General features: G+C 33.7%; 2 protein-coding genes across 4 annotated transcripts; both read right to left on the bottom strand.

The window, feature by feature from the left end:
* Window positions 1-4,290: 4,290 nt before the first annotated feature.
* PIG-A (phosphatidylinositol glycan anchor biosynthesis class A) lies at window positions 4,291-19,420 on the bottom strand. Of its 3 annotated transcripts, none has more exons than XM_090166557.1 (10): window positions 19,142-19,420; window positions 11,967-12,123; window positions 11,123-11,245; window positions 10,489-10,664; window positions 9,957-10,072; window positions 8,227-8,334; window positions 7,338-7,613; window positions 6,123-6,306; window positions 4,967-5,066; window positions 4,291-4,441 (listed from the first exon to the last, which is right to left on the bottom strand). In XM_090166557.1, exons 1-10 carry the CDS (start codon window positions 19,168-19,170, stop codon window positions 4,382-4,384), a joined length of 1,329 nt encoding a protein of 442 aa, XP_090022683.1. In that variant the 5' UTR covers window positions 19,171-19,420; the 3' UTR covers window positions 4,291-4,381. The 3 variants fall into 3 exon arrangements, with proteins under 3 accessions (XP_090022683.1, XP_090022684.1, XP_090022685.1); XM_090166558.1 differs by lacking the exon at window positions 19,142-19,420 and adding an exon at window positions 19,035-19,108 and having other exon boundaries at window positions 11,967-12,207; XM_090166559.1 differs by lacking the exon at window positions 19,142-19,420 and adding an exon at window positions 12,458-12,502.
* Window positions 16,101-17,898, bottom strand: LOC149959847 (uncharacterized). Its single transcript, XM_090165181.1, has 5 exons — window positions 17,623-17,898; window positions 17,314-17,559; window positions 17,168-17,244; window positions 16,842-17,107; window positions 16,101-16,784 (listed from the first exon to the last, which is right to left on the bottom strand). Exons 1-5 carry the CDS (start codon window positions 17,628-17,630, stop codon window positions 16,131-16,133), a joined length of 1,251 nt encoding a protein of 416 aa, XP_090021307.1. The 5' UTR covers window positions 17,631-17,898; the 3' UTR covers window positions 16,101-16,130.
* Window positions 19,421-19,718: the final 298 nt, after the last annotated feature.

The following is a 19,718-nucleotide window of genomic DNA, read 5'->3' as shown; positions in this document are numbered from 1 at the left end:
CCGTGAGGGCCGACCCCTTTTTTGCCATGTAGGAAGCCATGAGATGGGCAGATTACGTTTTGCCATCGACGCTTGGTGAAATGAAATACATTATGCCTTTTGGAAAATCAACTGTCCTTTGATGTAAACAAAGGAAGGATAGATGGCGTTGCAAATTCTGCCCATCTCCGCTTTCATACATGCGTGGGGGGGGGGATGAATTTTCCCGGTGAAAAACAGGGGTGCCTTAACGCGGTAATCTTCCCTCTACTTCTTTTCTATCTCTAATTCTCTATGGTGTTTAGTAACCTGAGCCTGAATGGAGTAGCAAAACTACCAATTAAATCTTTTTATTTTAAGTACGTTATTAGCAGAATGTTTATTAGCAATGTATAACAATCTTTAAATTTTATTTTATTGTATTTATAAGTAAAGCAAACTACGAAATGAAATTGTAGTACAGGTCACTCCACTGTCGTCCAAAGGCTTCTATTTTGTGTAAAATTATTTAAATAATTTAGTTTTGACAGTTAGTGTGCATTGTGAATTGAAAAAAGGCTCATGGAAATTATCAAAGATCCACTTGAAGGTAGTGTAAATGATAGTGGGAATGTTGGTTAATCATTCCTGAATTACCAGAAGAAATGAATAAAATTCCAATTCACAATGAGACAGTTTCTGATAAAGAAAATTTGGGAAACAAAGATTCAACAGATCTATCAAACTGTGAAGATGTGCAATTGGCTAACATCTTAAGGAAAAACAATGAGGGGAAAGATGAAATTTCCTTTGGTATGATAGAACAAGTGAAAGATTCTAATCCCACTTTTACATCAACTTCAAACTCATTAACGAACCTTAATAATGATGAATATATTGTTCCTAATGAAAACCGCACAAATTATGTAATTGATACACAGTTAAACCAACCACATGATCAACCAGCTGATCATGTGGTAGGTAAGGAGGCTGAAGATCACGTTCTTAAAGATACTGAAAGTTCTTCAAAAACAAACACCTCTGATGTGCCACATGATGATTTATCATTACAAAAATTGGAAAATAACCAACCTTGCGAAAATTATGAAACTTCAACTTCAAAAAATGGTAATGCCACAAGAGATAAAATTTCAAATCAACTCCGATCAGTTGTTTTAAGTAACATATATGTAAACAACTTGTACAAATACATATCGAAAGAAACAGTTTTTAAAATGTTACAGTATGGAGAAGAGATTGGGCTTATAAGTTGCAAAACAAAAACAGTTCAGTCCTTAGCTTGGAAGGTGAAACAATTGAGAATCTTAAAAAAGGAGCTTACGGGTATCATAGACACTGATGATGTAGGAGTAAAAAAAACTCGTTTCCCAAAACGAAAGAAGAAAAAGGCTCCCTTAACTGTATCTCAAGCACGAAGATTAGCTAAACAAAGGCTGACAAAATTTGAATGTAGTAACAATAGTAATTCTGAAAACTTGTCTAACAAGAATACTTTGACTGGCACCAAAAATGCATTGGCTAGAGCATTAGATCTGCGTGTAAATTACTTGGAGGATTGTGATCTTGATGAAACGGATATAGATAATGAACTCGCTTGTGACTCGAGTGCTAAAGAAAAAAATGATACTAGCATTGTAATATTAAAACCTCGCAGAGGTAGAAAACCTAAAGCTAAAACTGTAAGTAATGTTGATAAGAGTAAAAATGAAAAACGTAGCTCTCGTGGACGAACATGTAAAACTGAAGCTGCACAAAGATTGAAAAATGACATAGACTTGGACTTCGATTCTGATATGGAAATTGAAAATGTCAGGTCTAGACAACCTTCAAGCAGAAATAATAACAGTGAAGACAGTGATGTTCCAGTTAAAAGACAGAATAATTATCCACAAACAAAAGTTTCTCCATCTACAAAATCAAAGAAGAAAATTAAGGATATGATTGAAAAGTTTGAAACTATTGGCTTGGAGCAGTTATCAGTTAAAACGCTCTATTCTGTTCTATCAAAATCTCAGGTCTCAGAGTTTCTGGAATTTGGAAAAAGAGTTCAGTTCATAGTTTACGATTCATTGAAACCATCAGTTTTTTGGAGGTTTGAGCAATTGAAAATACTTCAATCAAAATTGGTCGAATATAATCAGAAAGTGAAACAGCACGAAGCAGAATACAAACGCATGCGCAGACAAGACCCAGAGTACAGGGAAAAGGAAAGACAAAGAAATAAGGAAGCGAAAAGGAAATTGAGACAAGATCCTGAATATCGAAAGCAGGAACTAATCAATATGACTCGCGCAAGGCAGTTAGCGAAATTCCGAAAATTACAGTTAGAATTTATTGAGCAGGAAGAATTAATGATTGAGAAGCGAGCGATAGAAGGTTGCGAAGCGGCGCAACAAAAGGAGCTCCAAAAACAAATAGCTCCTGTTGGACCAATTTCTAAACCTGCGGAAGCTGTACCCAATATCACTCAAAATAACATGGTTCATGAAATTTGTCAGCCATCTGTAAGAACCTGTAATTCAGCAAATATAATAAGCAATAACCTTAATGTGTCTAATACTAATTCACATTCGTTTTCTGGTACTGGCAATTTAAATGCAAGTTCTGGGCAATTTGAATTACTTGGTCATGAAAATTCAAACGCCATCAATTTACCAAATGCCACTAGCACTCAAATACCACAAATGTCTCCAAAAGAATTTATGGATTCCATTCGTGAAAGTAACCAGCATCACCATCATCATAAGGAAAATAGTTACATGAACACGAGTAGAGAAAATCCTCACTGTGGGATGATTCAGTCAGTTCCAGATAGAATAATGCAAAGACAGCAACCACATTCGGAACTGCTAGTACCAGTTTCATTACCGAATGAAATGAGACCTCCAAATCAGTATGAAAATAGGACCAATCAACTTGTGCCATCAATGCATCTTCCAAATCGTGAGCCACATCCTCACATTATGGAACATAATGACTATTCGTTATTAGCTAGAGAAAACATTTACCATCATGAAATGACGCAGAATAAATTCACCAACAGACAAAACCCTCATAATGCTATGACTGATCATAATGTAAGTTTTACATCGTTATTAATAAACGATTTGGACTGCGAATTACATCCTGGTCATGAATGAAGAAATCATAGAATGATTCCAAATGTATACCATATGGTACCGGTATCATGTTACAAATTTCATGTTTGTATCATTTTAGAAAATATTATATAGTTAGTAGTTTCTATGAAGGAGCTATGTAAATAAAGCAAATATTAATTATAAATGCCCCAGTATGGCAATGAATATGTTTTTTACAATTAATAAATTTGAATTTTTTTCTTGAAATAGTTTCATTTGTCTTAATGCCCTATTCGCGACTAAAACATAATGGCGCTATATAGCTTCTAAAAGGTAATGCCTATGATCTAGCATCTGCTACAGACCAAAAGTCATCAGAACGTTTTTCTAAAATAAACAAATAATCAAAATATTACCAAATGATGCAAAAATTATATTCAAATTCAAGTATCATTATTTATAAAGTCAAATATACGAATAAGGACGAGGAAAAACTAATAGCATCTGCTTTAGCCACTACGGTTTCAATGGCAAACCAAAGGGGGATAGCGAAGGTTTTTGGTTACAAATTATTATTAATGTATTTGTTGTCTTGAAATAAGGATAAAAGCTAGTGTGGGAATTATTTTGAGTCGACCATGACACATCAAGCAAATTTTCAACATAACAATTTGGTAAATAGTGCCACAGACAGTTTTAAAATTCAATGTGTTCTATAAACAGTATTTTCGCCTCCCAATTATTTTCCCACTACAATGTGTGGGAATTTATTAACTAAATCTATGGGAGAATGGTTATTTAATCTAACTTTAGTAGCTTGCTCCGCGTCAGAATTAGGAGACTTAATCTTTATTACTAAGTATTAAAATTGAAATTCTGAATAAATTACTACAAAATATAGAACATTCATAGACATAGCATTGTTTAAATATTGTCCAGGGTTTAAACAGCAACATAAGTGGTTTGATACATTATAGGAGACTGATTTGCCAAATAGTCCTACCCCTTTTATTAAGTAGGGGGAATGACAAATATAAAACGAAAATTTACTATGTTTTGGTTCAGTTATGGGAAACATGTTGTCATCCATCTATCCTTGAAGAAGATAAAACTTGAAACTGTGCAAATGGGTATTAATGAGGAAAGCAGCCTGTAACTGAATTAACTGCAACACACATTTCTATATTGACCCCTAGCTGTGTTATTTAAAGAAAGTACACATGGAAGTTGTGTTTAGTTAAAAATTTTATTAACTGTTGCAAAGTTAAAAATTAAAATATATCACTTTAAAGACAATTTTGAGATTTCATAAATATATATTTCTATTTAATTTTTTTACACTTCTTAGCAAATATGGTAAGATCCGGTGCTTTATCAATATCCTAAAAAAAAATTAAATCATTTTAACATAACTCACAATGTAATGTGCTACTGTTGTTATATAATTTATATTCCATTTAAGGTCCTATCCAAAAGTATGAAATCTTTCATTTCACACTAAATTTCAATAAATTTAATTTAAATAGGCAACCCAAATTATGTTTATAATCAGAACTCAATTTCAGCTCCATATAAATCTTTAGCGAAGTAAATATTTAGAGTTAAAAACTGGGAAGTTTGTGAAATAATTAATTTATTTATATTTAAGGAACTGACTACATTGAGACGATTTTTAGTCTTGCTTCAATCCCTGTCATGCTCGGAAAGAGCATCTTCCCTCTAAAAACATAAAAAAAAGCCTGGTATCTTCATTGGTTCCAACACAATTAAAGCACACGCTAGTAATGTTTTTCATTCCCCCCTCTCGCGCTGGAGTTAAATTCCACCTTGACGACCTTCAATCGTCTCAACAGTCATATTAAATAAATACATTAACTTTCAATAACATATTTAAAAGGTTTTCTTACTTCTGCTGGTTTAAAATAATTGCAAACTATAAGCATCAGTTGAATAATCAGTAATGACAATATGAAAAATGCTCCAGACACAGTTCCTATGTTCCATAACCTGTATTACATTAGTAGTTAACTACACTGCACAATCACAAGACTTAAATCCAAAAAGTAATAAGCCAGTTACAATAATCAGTGTTCACATAATTAGGAATAAAAATTAATTAATATTGGCAAGAGCCTAAAAGTTACCAATTGCTCAAAGTCCAAATACTACAAAATATAAGTACTGTTATTTGTACTTGTAATACACAAAAATATATTATGATTATTGAAACCTACTTAATAAAACATTTAAGGCATTATCTATAGTCATAATTTCAGCCAGAGATTTAAAGAGTAGACCAGTTTTGCCCTTTTTGGGATTCATCAGTACTGTGTAGGAGCTCTGGCTTTCCTTGGAATTATGGTGATATCAGTAAAACCATAAGTAACATAATAACAATAAGTATGACACTTCTTATTGCTTTAATGCTAATTTTCTAACCGAACCTTTTTTCGGCACTGATACTCTCTTCAAGCTGTGACGACTACTTTTTGATAAAAATTTAAGCCTAATATCAGAGAGCACGTTCTGGAGTCGCGAGGGGCTTTGCCTTTGTTTTGAAGCCCGGGTGCGAATCATATCCGTGATAAAAAAACATGAGCTCATGGCGCCGAGAAAAACTTTTTTAATTTTTATCATTTTAGCCTAATATATTCCGCCTATATATCAGAAACCAGATATTTCGGCTTAGCGGTAGTCTCGATTTTTTGCTAGACACTAGAGGGCTTTGTGCTGAGAAAACATCTTGATTATGCAATAACTATGAAAATCAGTTTGGTTGTAAATATGGTTAATTGTCATACTTATTGTTATTATGCTACTTATGGTAAAACTAATATATAAATAAATGTATATTATTTATGGCAATACAATACAAAAAGAATTGAATGTAACCACTAAAATGTAGAATAGAGTACATTTAATCTAAAAAGTAAACAAAATGAAAAAAATTTACGGCCTTGTATTTTAACCAATAATTGTTATTATTTTTCACAATTCAGGCAAACACACCAGTTAATTCAAAATAATTTATACTATCACTATTAAAAACCACAAAAATCTTACTTTTGTATTCTTTCGTTTAAAGTATCAACCTTTTCTTTGATAATAGTATCATAAACGGATTCCGTTCGTTCAGCAACATTTGCCCACTGATACATGTGTTTCACTCGTTTGTGACACTCGAGAGGTGGTACAATTTTCTTGAGTTTCCTATCTCTAATAGCTTTCTCAATGCCATTAACTAAGCCTGTAAACAATAACAGCATTTAATTACTTGTAAAGCGATAAACCCTTTGGAAAAATCAGTAATCTACACATGTGTCAGAAATTCTGTTTAAAGGCTTCAACCAGTCATGAAAGGTAAGAAACATGCATTCCGCCTAAGTAAGAATGTTTTAGTCTTTGTAACCCCCCACTAACATGGAACCGGGCTGTAGGACTAGGCAAAACAAATACACCCCCATTTCCCAGGACAGGCATTACTATTAATTGAATTAGTATTAAAGCCAGTGGCAGCTCGTACCTGGATGGTACTATAGATGTTTTTTCCAGCAACTCATCCAACAAGATTTCCAAAGCTTACCAATGAGGACTAAATAACTGCCTTATTAATATTCAAATCCTAGTCTCTCAAATTTAACCCAAATTACAATAAACATCTTTTTGATTGAACAAAAAAAGTTAAAATATGAAAAGCTACCAGTATAAATTGTTTAACGATAAAGATTATAAAAAATTAAGTATTTCTTAAAGGGTGAAGAGTTATATTTAACTTAGAAATTGATGGAGCTTCTTGTTCTAACTCATGGACACAGCACTAGATAGGCGCCTACTACACCAACGCCACCACTGGCCAAAAGAGGCAACTCCCTCCCACAAAATAAATTGCTTATCTCTCGCCTAAATGTTCCCTTGCACTTAGACTACCAGAAACAACCAGATTCTTTGCAAATCGCCAGCAGTTTAAGAGAGAGCTAAAGAATCTAGATCTTGGAAAGGGATATTCACAAAAATGGGGAATGTTGATGGATTTCGCAGTTTTCATCCGTTTGGTATTGTTTATCTGCAGAAACTAAGAATAAAGTTGCAGTTGAGTACTGGGTCCAGGGGTTGGTTCGTTAAAGCTATGATAGACGACGATACTTTCGAGGTCTTTTTGTTGTTTTACGAAAAACTATTCAAGGGATTTTCTTTTTTATGGTTTGTATCAGCTCTGATGATAAGGGACTATTTTAAAACAAAATTTAAAATATTTACCCCATTGATCATTTTAATTACCTGAAACAGAAGGTTCAGTCAACCAAACCATATCATGTGGAAGAACTTCTGGGATACCACCAACTTTGGTACTGACCACTTGGAGTCCACATGAAGCGGCTTCCACAATTGCCATGCAAAAAGCTTCTGTCAGTGAGGCATTTAAGTATATTTGTCCCCGGACTAAAACGTCTCTAACATTCTCATGTTTTATAGCTCCTAGTAAATCAACTCTATCCTGTAGTAAGAATCTTTCTCTGACTTCTTCTAAATCAATTCTTTTTGGCCCATCCCCACCTAAAAAAAGTTAAATATTTTACATTACAAACCAGAAATTAAATTAATATAATTTTTACAATAGACACTTTCAGCAACTCATGAAAATGACGTATACAAGAATGTCTACTAAACTCCCAGGCATTGGAATCAAAGATTTATAGACGTAAGTGTAAACCGAGAGGATAAATAACTTATGAGAAATCAATGCTTAAGTTATTTCCCGTGATTACCTCTACACCTGATTACTAAAGTGACTACCCACTCAGTGTAAAAGTTCATGGTTTGCTGAAACAGTCTATTAAAAGATTGTGTTTTTCAGAAGAACAGTCAAATCGCTGTTTTGGTACCTAAAAAATTTCTTTCAACTTGGTGATTGCTTAAGCTGTGGGTTGAATTCAGAGGCGTAGCGAGGGAGGGGGCAAGGGGCACCAAATATCCTCCCTACGCCACAGGTTGGATTGGTAAAACTAACAGCCCTAATGGGCTGAATTTCATCATTAGTTTTTAATGAATACTACCGATGACTAGAGATATGAATGTTACAGCACTGTCAACTAACTTTCGACCTTAAGAAATATTTATAAAGACCTTTTCAGCAATAAGTTAAACACAGAAAATATTAAAAAAATACCTATAAGAAAATTAACTTCTGGATAACGCTGACAAATAACGGGAATGACACCAGCCAGTAAATCAACTCCTTTTCTGTAAACTAAACGGCTCACAATGACAATCGTAACTGTAATTAAAAAATATATTTCAAATCCAAAATTCTTATTAATTTTGTTTTTGAGACAACTTACCCAAGGAGAGTACCCGAGGTGTTTATTTCCGATTTTGTTCAAAGTCAGGCGTAATGTAGACCTATATGAGATATGAAATTTCCCAAAAGGAGACGTTGCACTACCCATTCGATTTGCTATGGCAACCGAAAATGTTTTTGACCACTTAAAACAAAAAAATCTCCATTTAAAAAAGCATGGGATTTTTTCGGTTTTACAGGAAAATTTAAAAAAAAAATTGAAAATCACGAAATGGATAATTTGGACTATATTTAGGTAAATTTGATCAAATTTGGGTAAATTGGAACATTTTTGGGTTAAAATTGTAACATTTTTTGGATAAAATAAGGAAAAAATCTTATTTTTGTTCTAAGTGGTCAAAAACATTTTCGGTTGCCATGGCAAAACGAATGAGTAGTGCAACGTCTCCTTTTGGGAAATTTCATATCTCATATAGGTCTACATTACGGCCGACTTTGAACAAAATCGGTAATAAACACCTCGGGTACTCTAGAGTCATTCTCATTAATAGTAAGAATTAGGATTGTGCAAAATATTTGGTACTACCAAATTATTTGGACCAAACACCAAATCAAATAACCGGTTCGCCAAATCAAATAGTGCTTAAAACTACTTGACCAAATAATTTGATATTTGAAAGTAGCTATAAAAGGTATTTGATAATATCAAATAGTTTGGTATTTGGTCAAATAGTTCCAAAATCAAAAAATAGTTCCAAAATCAAATAATTTGTGGTCTTCAAATAGTATTTGTTGATTTCCAATATTTGATTAATTGCTCAAATAATCAATTAAGCTGACGCGCTTTTGCCATTGGCTTAAAAGTGAAAAATTGAAAATGGAAAAATGAAAGCGAAAAAAAAATTTGGAGCTCTAAGGCGATGGATAGCTTTATGTCTGTGACCCTCCGTTACATTACGGACACGTTTGATCCAAAACAGATTGACAGAACAATTTGAAGAATCGACATGGAAAAATCATCACTGTTTACGGCATTAATTTTTACTTTTTATTATTTTAACCTTTAATTTTAACCTTAAATTTTGGCATAATTTCAATAATTTATTAATTTGCAAACCAAATATGCATATTATTTGACACTATTTGAAAACCAAATTATTTGATATTTGATCTAGTATTTGATATTTGAATACTATATGGTATTTCATCAAATATTTTTAACCAAATACTATTTGACTTTTCAAATATTTGATTTGGTATTTGATGATCTTGAAAAAAATTTGATATTTGATTTGGCACACCCCTAGAAATAATTAATAAAATACTATTAATAAATGATGAAAAGCTATTTTGTAAATATCAGTACTAAACGTCTTAAAAGTAGCTTTTCCACTCTTACAAAGTTGGGCTCAAACCCATGCCTAGTAACCTGGCCACCTGAATTAATGGCTTTAAAAGTCGCTTGATGACTTAGGCCTATGGTGGTGCCTATGGGTATTAGCCTAGCTGATTATTATTAAATGATTATATTCAAAGTTCCAAAATTTAAAAACATAAAATACCACCCTATAGTTTTATAATCATTTTGGAATACTAACTTTGATTGGTATGATGGTTACTCAGGTCTGGTGTGAATATTGCTGTATCCACTGCATTGGGAATTACTGAAACTAAATCAGGTTTCACACCCGCTCTTAGTACAGTATTTTCTTTTCTGAAATATAAAAATAAACATCGTCAAAAACTAGAATTGAAGAGATCAATCACACCTAGTATAATCAATAATGTATTTATTTATTGAGCGGAACGAGCGATCTCGATGGAAAATTTTTTGTGTGTTCGTCCGTCGCCTTTGGGGGAGGGAAGAACGGGGCAGGCACAAGAGCGGAAAGAGAAAATTTGGCTGTGTGTTCGTCCGACGTATTTAGGGGAGGGAAGAACGGGGCCGGCACAAGAGAGGAAAGTTAGTGAAAGATTTCCCTTTTAACCAAAAAATCAAAAACATCGTCAAACAACTTTTTGTGCCCAATTCAAATTCCACCCCTTCAACCCTTGTCAGTAGGCCTCTGCACCCAACTTTCGCACTAGCACTAACAAACGGAAATTTTAATCAGCTTATTTGAAACATACCCAGTATGGGATACACATATTGCATGATTGCATTGTGCTAGAGACATTTGCAAAAGCTTATTGGTTATTATGGCACTTGCATCTGCAAAACCAAATAATGAATGATCCGTGAACACAGTGCACAGTCCAAGTGACTTTCCATGAAACATGGCTTCATGAGCCAACGCAGAGAAAGCCTTTAAATAAAAATTACAATATGTAAAACAGCATGTCAACAATCCTACTTAGAAAATAAGTTTAAAAGCTACCAATCTGTTTGAAAAATTCCAAAAACAGAAAAACATCTATTTATTTATTTTAGTCTGAGAGCAAATTATTTTTGAAAGGTTATTGGAAATAATATTTTGAAACATGATTTTTCAAAACCTTTATTTTTTATAATATTTAACGTAAAATTGGCTACACACAAGCTGGTCCGTGTATTGGAACATATTTAACTTTTGTTTTCCTCAAATTTCAGTGTACTTTTGGCAAAGTCTAACAAATGAAAGTTAACTACTTCATTACATTTTTCAGTATGGAGAGGATAATGTAAATTTAGGCATATTTTATTCCTTTCCTAGCTTGCATAAATTCCATGTTAAATATTAGACTGAAATACTAATAACTGAATTGAGTGGTAAATAAAACTTACGGAATGCCCATGAACAATAGTGATTTCTTCCCTAATCAAAATGTTCCTGACCATTGGCAATGAAATGAAGAGGGTTGGTAGAGTGCATTGGTTATATATCACTAACAAAGGTAGATAATAAACCTAAAAAAAATCAAATAAAATTCATTCATAACAAATATTTCATGGAAAAACTTAACTCAAAAGTTATAAATATTGCGACTTAAGTAGAAGGGTTATGTAGCTATCCAAAGTAATAGTAATTTTAGCTACATCCCATGCTCGAAATGCACCAGAACGCCATACAAACCCCAGGGCTGAAAAATTGCATACATTTCTAGGGATACACTGATATATCGGCTTATTTTTCTAATATAGGTATCGGCTTAAGCGAAGCCGATATTGGCCGATATCAGTATTAGAAAAAAATATATTCAGAAAAACATTAAAAAAAAAGAAAATTCTCGATTAACTGATGATAATATTTTATTTGATTGGCAGCGCCATGTAAGCCAGACTTCAGAAGCTAGATCATACCTTTTTTTAGACAGGGGGTTACAAGTGTAAACAAATAAAAAAACCACAATATTTGATTTGTAATAGAAAATATGTATCACATAAAATGAAAAGAAACATTCGGATAGGCTCTTGCAAACTTTTACATGAAAAATTAGAAGAAAATGGTATGCCAGTGTACTGAACTGTCTTTTAAAATTATTTTATGATATACACTACTGTTATGATAGATGACTTTGTTAATATTGGCCGATATATCATCCCATATTAAAGCCGATATTATCGGCCACGAATAGCTGATATATCGGCCAGCCAATATCCCTATTTTTAAATTATTAAAAAGTGATACCTTCAGTCCACCACTCATATATCGTACACCTTTGCGATCTCCATACGCATGCGTTACAATGATAACCTTGTGTCCTCTGGCTAAAAGACATTGTGATAGGTGATATATATGGCTCTCTACACCACCAGTATTAGGATAAAAGAAGTCCGACACCATACTGCAAAAGAACACCGAAATAAATTATTTTTTAGCGTATTAACAGGAATATTCCTTGGGGGAACAGAATGCACCCCCAAAAAATGTTCAGGCATTAGAGCCTTTTCTTGGAAGTAAAATTTCTCCAAGAGACTACTTAAAATTAAGACGGAGATGGCAAATTCAAGCTTTCAACACTCAAATCAGAAATCTTCCAATAGATAATTTTGGGAACATTTTTAGAAATTTTTTCATTCATTTATAACAACTATGAAATGGAATGGAGTAGGGGTGCTTCGTTACGATATATTATGCATTGTATTCCTCCTCAACTTTTTATCATGGAAATGATTCACCTTGTTTTCAAACAAATTGTGAAATGCTGAAACCATGGATATGTATTAATACTGCATATTATGGATTCCAAACTCGTAGTAGTCACAAGGCATTCGCGCTAGCTCACCATTTGCGGAGAGATAACCGATGCAGCTCCCCCATTTTTTACCCCTCTCTTCCCAAGTGAGCCGGAAATACGATAATTTAGATTTTCTGCGCATGACCGAAAATTCAAACCTCTTTCCGTTAGCGTTCGGAAGAATCGGTATACAACACAACATTCTTTTCGAAGTTTTCACTTTTCAGAAAGTTAGCTTGCGTGTTTTGTTTTCGGTTTAAATAATCCTGTAGTATGAATTAAAATTAATTGATGGCGGCTCCAAGGAAAAATATTTGCGTGTATCCTGGCTGCAAGAGTAATACCAGACATGAGGGAAAACCTTATATGAAAGAAGTAACTTTTATTCCATTCCCTAAACCCATAAAAACGCCTGAAAAATGCAGTAAGTGGTTAAAATGGTTGCAAGAGGTGAGGGAAAACTTTGAGCAACAACATATTACTTGCAATACATATTTGTGTTCTAAACACTTTGTTGGACAAAAAGGACCTAGAGATAATTATCCTGATAGGCTGATCCTATTCATAACACGGTAAGCACTGACTTGGGGCAATATTCTATACCAGATAAATGGAAAAAAATTTGAAATTACTTTAATATTTTTCAATTTGTAGGGATTGGTTTCAATTTTAAAACCCATATCAAATCATCCTGTGGAGCCTTTTATACAGCATAATCAATGTAGAGAAAGTTTTAATGGGTTTTTTTCAAGAGAGGTAAATTTGAATTTTGTGGCTCTAATATAGTTTTAAGCAATGTCTTTCCAGTCTGAAGTAATTGAGGATACAGAAATTTAGCAAGATTTCCCTGGAACTTCAGGCAATTTTTCTAATAATTCCCGAGAACCATTTCTGGAGCCTCTTTTGATAGAGGTAATTTTTAAGTTGTGCTTTGTGTTTAGATAATCAAATTAATTCAGTTTTATCAATAGAGTATGGATTCGACTTCAATAAATAAGACTAATATAGTTGAAGATACTGAAATTAACGAAGATGTCCCCAAAACAATTGTGAAGCCTCTTTCAATAGTGGTATGTTTGTTAATTGTGCTTTGTGTTTAGATAATTGAACTATTTATTTTTTCCCTCATTAGAGTATGGATTCAACTCTAATAGACCAGTCTGAAGTGGTTGAAGAAGCAAGTGAAACATCTAAGGATGCCATTGAAACTTCAGAGAATTTGACAGCTCCCAGCAAATCATTGGTAGAATGTTTTAGTCCATTCCTAAAATGTCAACAATGGCAAGAATTACATGAGGAGTCTTGGTTCTTCAATATTGGTGAAAGAAAATTTTAACTTCTTAAGACCAAAGCTGAGACAGCTTTCGCACTAATTTCGGTCAGCATATATCCTGATTTCACTATCAAAGTGACTGCCTTTGGAAGGCCTATAGAAAACAACATCTTCCTTAGCTTACCAGATTCAGTTTCTGACTTGGATGCTTTAAGTACTGTTTTGAAAGAAATCAACGCCTTGAAAATCTGTGGTGGCATTAAGAACGAACAAATTATTGAGTACTTGAAAGACCACTCTGAAGGGAATTATTGTCCATATACTCTAACCATGCGGGATAAGTGTTGCTTGCGTTTGATAACTAAAACAACTTGTGCTTATTGCACCAGATTATCTGATAGAGTTATGAAAAACCTTTCCCGAAGAAAATCTTCAGAGGCCAAAAAGTATAAATCTCTAACTAAAGATGAAGCAATTGAGCTTTTAATAAGAGAAAAAAAATTGAATCGAAATTCAAGAAAACAAGTTAAACGGCTCCAAAAAAAAATACAAGAAAGTTATAGAGAAAGGTGGTGAAAATTTACCCGATGAAGACCAAACCTCAATTGCGGAGATTTTAGAACAAACTGTTCCAAACCACAGTGATAAATCATTCGTGGCTCTCTTTTTAAGAGAACAGTTGAAAATGGTTAAAAAAGCAGATGCTCGTATCCGACGATGGCACCCCATTGTAATAAAGTGGTGTTTAAGCCAATACCACAGGTCACCCGCAGCCTTCAAGAGTTTAGCCGCCTCAAAAATTCTTCAACTACCATCCTACAATACTCTACTAAAACACTCGAACCATGACAAACGAACACTGGGGTTCAACGATGCCGTCCTCAATAGCATGCAAGAGGAAATTAAACCTGAAACATTGCATCCCCATCAGCAATACTTCAATATTTTGTTGGATGAGATAAAAATCAGAGAGGAATTGGTATACAAAAACACCACTGGAGATATTGTGGGATACACCCATTTAAATGACGCAAGGAACCAGATTAATGCAATTAGTTCTCAAAAATATGAAGATAAAAAAGTGGCCACCCATGTTTTAATGTTAATGTTGAGAGGGGCATAAAGTACCCCTTTGCACATTTTGCCACAAGTGGACTTACGGCGGAAGACTTGAACTCCATAGTTTGGGAAGCTGTCGAGAGACTTGAAACGCTTGGTTTTAAAATATTATCAATAATTGGCGATGGTGCACCCACGAATCGGAAGTTCTTCCTAATGAACACAATAGCAGAAACCCCTCACCGGTGTGTAAATCCATATAGTTTGGATGAAGAACGAGCAATATACTTTTTGTTTGATCCACCACATTTGTTAAAAACTACAAGAAACTGCCTACATTCAAGTGAGGGTATAAAAATCAGCAACACATAGTCTGGGAGCCCATCAAATTGTTGTAGGAGAAGGAACTTAGATACCCTGGAAATTTGCGAAAAGCGCATAAACTTACTCAAGACCACATCTACTTAAACAACTACAGTAAGATGAAAGTGCACTATGCCACCCAAGTTTTAAGTTCATCAGTCGCTAATGGAATTGAAGCTGAATTTGGAAATCAGTATTCTGAATTAGTTAATTTTATAAGAATATTTGACAAATGGTTTGACGTTTTTAATACATCCAATTTTGATGAAGCGTACCATAAACGCAAGCCAAATAAAAGACCATTTAAATCAGCCAATGATAAACGACTTAAGGTAGAGTCTTAAAAAAATTTGTTATTTGATTTCCTTAAATTAATTATTGATTTTATGTTCATAGTGGCTGGAAAATGATTTCCTCGGTTACCTAGCAGAATGGGAACAAGATGTTCTTAATAGACCAGGAGAATTCCAACCTGAAGACCGTAAAAAAATGCTACTTTCTTCTGAAACTCTCTCGGGATTGAAGCAAAGCAGTAAGTTTGCCATAAAATTATTGCCTCCTAACAAATGTAAACACACCTTTAACTTTTTTCAGCTAAAGCCTTGATTGAAATTGTGCCCTTCCTGTTAGGAAAATCAGCAGCATTTGTGCTCACAGCAAATTTCAATCAGGATCCCTTGGAGTTGGAATTTTCTCGCCACCGAGCCATGAATGGAAGAAATGATAATCCAACTGCCAATGATGTAGGTAACAATAGAGAAGCTCTTCTTATTTTGAAGAAATATAGAGTGCCAACTCATGAAACAAAGGGAAATACTACAATTGAAAAGGTTTTTGGATTATAATAAATTTAATCAATTAAAGTTTAGACAATTTGTTTATTTCCTATTTAAAATCATTTGTACAAAGCTTATAATAGTCATTTAGCAAACCCAGATGACATCTGTTGCAATTGCTTACGTTGTCTATCTTTGGCATTGGCTTTACTCGTCCAAGTTTTATACCTCATTTTGGCTTTGAAATTTTCTCTCAATTTTTTCAGGTGCCCATTTGCAATTGTGTTAATGAAATACCTTACGCAGTGTTTAAATAACAATGTATTCTCGGCTTCAGAAGCTAAATTGTCACATAAGTTACCCCAAGTCTCTATTACTGCGTTATCAAGATAAATCTCAGCCTTCACTTTGGTTACTCTATTTTCCACAAAAATCCCTCCATAATATTTGCTAACGTGTTTATACAGAAGTCCAAAGAACTGGTAAGCACCAGAAGTTGGGTAGTAAAGACCTCCTCGATCTTGGGCTTCAATCCAAGATCGCAACTTTGTTGCAACATTTTCCTTATTAGTGTGCATCTTGGCAGCTACTTTTCTGCCCGTATCTGATTTTCTACTCAGTGATCTAATGGCAGCTCCAATAACAAACATTAAAATTTCTCCAGCTTCTTCCACAGGCGTTGTCACATCAATAGGAATTATCTGAATTTTTTTAGATCCAGTTTCTACCATACGTCTGATGAGAATACTCATTGCCCTTAATTTGGCAGTTTCGGTCAAGTCTTTGAAGGTTTCAAACTAAAAAGACATATATTTAAACTTATTGCATGTAGTTATTCAAAATACACAACTTACTGTGGTATGTTTAAGCGAGTTTATAAGCAAATGTTTTTTGGGTTTATCCAGTATCAGTTTGTTCATATTGACAAACACCTTATCTTCTGCAGTGGCTATTAAAATTGGGCGTAGCAGTCCTTCTAGTTCAATTAAATCTCTGAACTTTAAACTTAGTATCCAATCATTACTCCTTTTGGCTGTTTGAGTTGCATTTAGCTTCGACTCTTTAAGAGTTTGTTGGACTTCTACCAAAATACCTCTAAACGTGTCATGGTAATTATTACCTAATTAAAACAAAAATATAATTACATGAAGCTTTAAGAATTATTGGTGATGATTAATACCATTAATCATGAAACTCCGAACTTGTTTTTTAACTCTTTTCCTAGATTTGACATTCTTTTTGTCCTTCTTTGGAGTGCTGTTGATTAAATAAAGATCACAATAAATTAATTTATTAATCTGAATTAATTAATTCAGATACACTTACTTAGTAATTGTGCTTAAAGGATTTGGTGTTGTTAGTAAGTCTCCTTTCCATGTACCATCATCTAAAGTAGATAGCATTTGCTCTATTTCTACTTCTGAATAATAATCATCATCATCACTACTTTCACTGAAAGCTTCAGTTTCGTTACTTGCATTTGAATTTTTATCTAATAACAAGTAGTCTGGTTTTTTTCCTTTCTTTTTGGGTGGAGATTTCCCTTCCTCTTGAGAGCTCTCTTTCATGGCACTGCAATTAGTATTTGTATTACATTATTATTATTGTATAAGCAAATCAAGATTTTATACTAACCTTTTCATTGTTCCGCTCCACGTCCCAGAGTCAAAAAAAGTGAAACTAGCATTCCATTCTTCATCACTGTTTTCCACAATGTTATTTTTTTTATTATCATAATTTTTACTTGAAACAATGTTAGAATCATTGTTTGAACTTGAATAATTTTGAATTAATTCCTTAAAATCACAAGACCTTGATTTGACCAGAGTAGAGCTAGAACATGTTATTACAGCTGGAGCCAATAACAATCACGGCTTCGGGCTTCAAAACATTTGTTTTTAAAGAAGCAGTAGATTTGGAACTCGATTTATTTTTTGTAATTCTAGAATTAATTAATTAATCAGTGCTTTTAAGAAAGTTACACTTTTTTGGTGGATTGTTAACTTCATGTGTATCACAGTTTAAATTTGAAGGTTTCAATGCGCTTGAATTGACTATAGTAGAGCTTGAATTTGATATGACTGAAGCCAATACTGATTTCGAATTTGATTTCAATTCCGAAATCTGGGAGTAACTCGTTTGGCAACTGGAGTGGAGCTTGATCTTGGTTTGAATGTTGTAATAGATGGGCTCGTATTGACTATGGTAGTGTTTGAAGTTGGATTAACGCGACTAACACCAGTTCCACTAATCCGGGTTGGGCTAAAACTTTTTTTGGGCTTAATAATGCGACCAGATCTAGATATCAGGATAGGAGTTGTAGATGGTACTTTATTGTTACTCATTTTAAGTCCTGACAATAAATTCTTTGTTAAATGTTTCTTTAAAATTTCACTGTTTAACTAAAGTCTGATAAACTTACCTTAAGTTTCACCAGTGTAATAAAATTAGGAATAGAATCAAAGAAATTTATAATAATTCGCGTTAATATAGTTAGAGCTTTGGAAATCATACATGCGGTTTAGCGAGCAGACGACATTTCCTGCCTAACTTCCGGCTCACTTTGGAGAAACGTCCGGTCCGTTTTTTTAAAACCCTGCTAGATGGCGGTGACTGCGATTAAGACATTTGCTGGTTACTTTTTCTCAGAGTTTGGAATCCATAATACGCAGTATTAATACATATCCATGCTGAAACTGTAGAAACACCACACATACGTTGTGATCAATTTTGTTAACAAGACTTATGTTAAAGCCTCGGCCTCCTAGTACCTCAACACTTAACTCTAGGTTTTAATAAATTGATGCAGTAACTTTTGCATGTTCCAAAGCATTCTGTGAAAATATTTTCCTTGCATGTACCATCTAACTCTTGTTTGGAACAAATATCGATGACATCAAAGACCAATTCAGAACGAGTCTCAAGGACATTTTTATTAAAATTTGAGGTTAGAATTTAGCTAGAAGTTGTGGCTCTAAAAGATGTGATCCCAAAAAATGCTACCATCTCTCGCAACATAAGAATTTTGTTTGAGATAAATGGCAAAGTCAACTCATTTTTAATCTAGGAGAAGCCCGAAATTGCAATGTGGTCTCGTAGATACAAAACTTTAAAATAAGAAATGTAAGAAAATAAAGTTTATAAATAAGCATACCATATCCTATGCTTGTTTTTACAACACATTGGTTCTGTTGTTGTAGAAACTGAGCTACCTAGTTTTTCTTAGCTATTACTCAGTTTAAAGCATGCTGAACAGTTTCATTAATTAACTAAAATTAATCCAAAATTAAAAACAGCAACTAGGAGACAACCATTACCGAATTTAGTTAAATATTTCAATTCCGCGGTTATGCCTAACCTTAGCAGACGGCAGACGCCTATGTGGGAAATCAGCTCATGGTGTCAACATAGATATAGGAAACGTATATAAAGGTCTGCGTTTCTGCTAGCTGTCATCTCCGTATTCACTCCCTTTGAAATATTTTATCTAGACCTTTATATACGTTTCCTATAGCTATGTGTTCGTGCTACAATTGCGGGCTGTAGCCAGGCTTGGAAATAAGGTTTATTTCTAAACTGGTCTATTTGGCCAGTGACTCCCAACTATTGAATTATTTAAGTGGTCACGTAGACCAGTTGGTAAATAATACGGTAGATAATTTTGAATTAATAAACTGGACACTGGACCAGTGAACCCCTAGCTTTTGAATAAAAAAACTGGTCTGAGCAAT

Source organism: Leiobunum rupestre, chromosome 2 (assembly GCF_980474605.1).
Source record: "Leiobunum rupestre chromosome 2, qqLeiRupe1.1.hap1, whole genome shotgun sequence".
In the NCBI taxonomy this organism is placed as follows: Eukaryota; Metazoa; Arthropoda; class Arachnida; order Opiliones; family Sclerosomatidae; genus Leiobunum; species Leiobunum rupestre.
Note: the sequence above shows the minus strand (reverse complement) of the source record. Positions and strands in the feature narration are given on the sequence as shown.

Coding starts and splice junctions, on each gene's coding strand:
- PIG-A (XM_090166557.1), bottom strand. CDS start 19,170: ATGTGTTGTAAAAACAAGCATAGGATATG. Junction 8,335..9,956: donor TAACCATCATACCAATCAAA/GTTAGTATTCCA, acceptor TTTTAATTACAG/TTACGATTGTCATTGTGAGC. Junction 5,067..6,122: donor TTAAACGAAAGAATACAAAA/GTAAGATTTTTG, acceptor AATGTAATACAG/GTTATGGAACATAGGAACTG.
- LOC149959847 (XM_090165181.1), bottom strand. Junction 17,245..17,313: donor CCTTTAAGCACAATTACTAA/GTAAGTGTATCT, acceptor TTTAATCAACAG/CACTCCAAAGAAGGACAAAA. Junction 17,108..17,167: donor TCGGAGTTTCATGATTAATG/GTATTAATCATC, acceptor TGTTTTAATTAG/GTAATAATTACCATGACACG.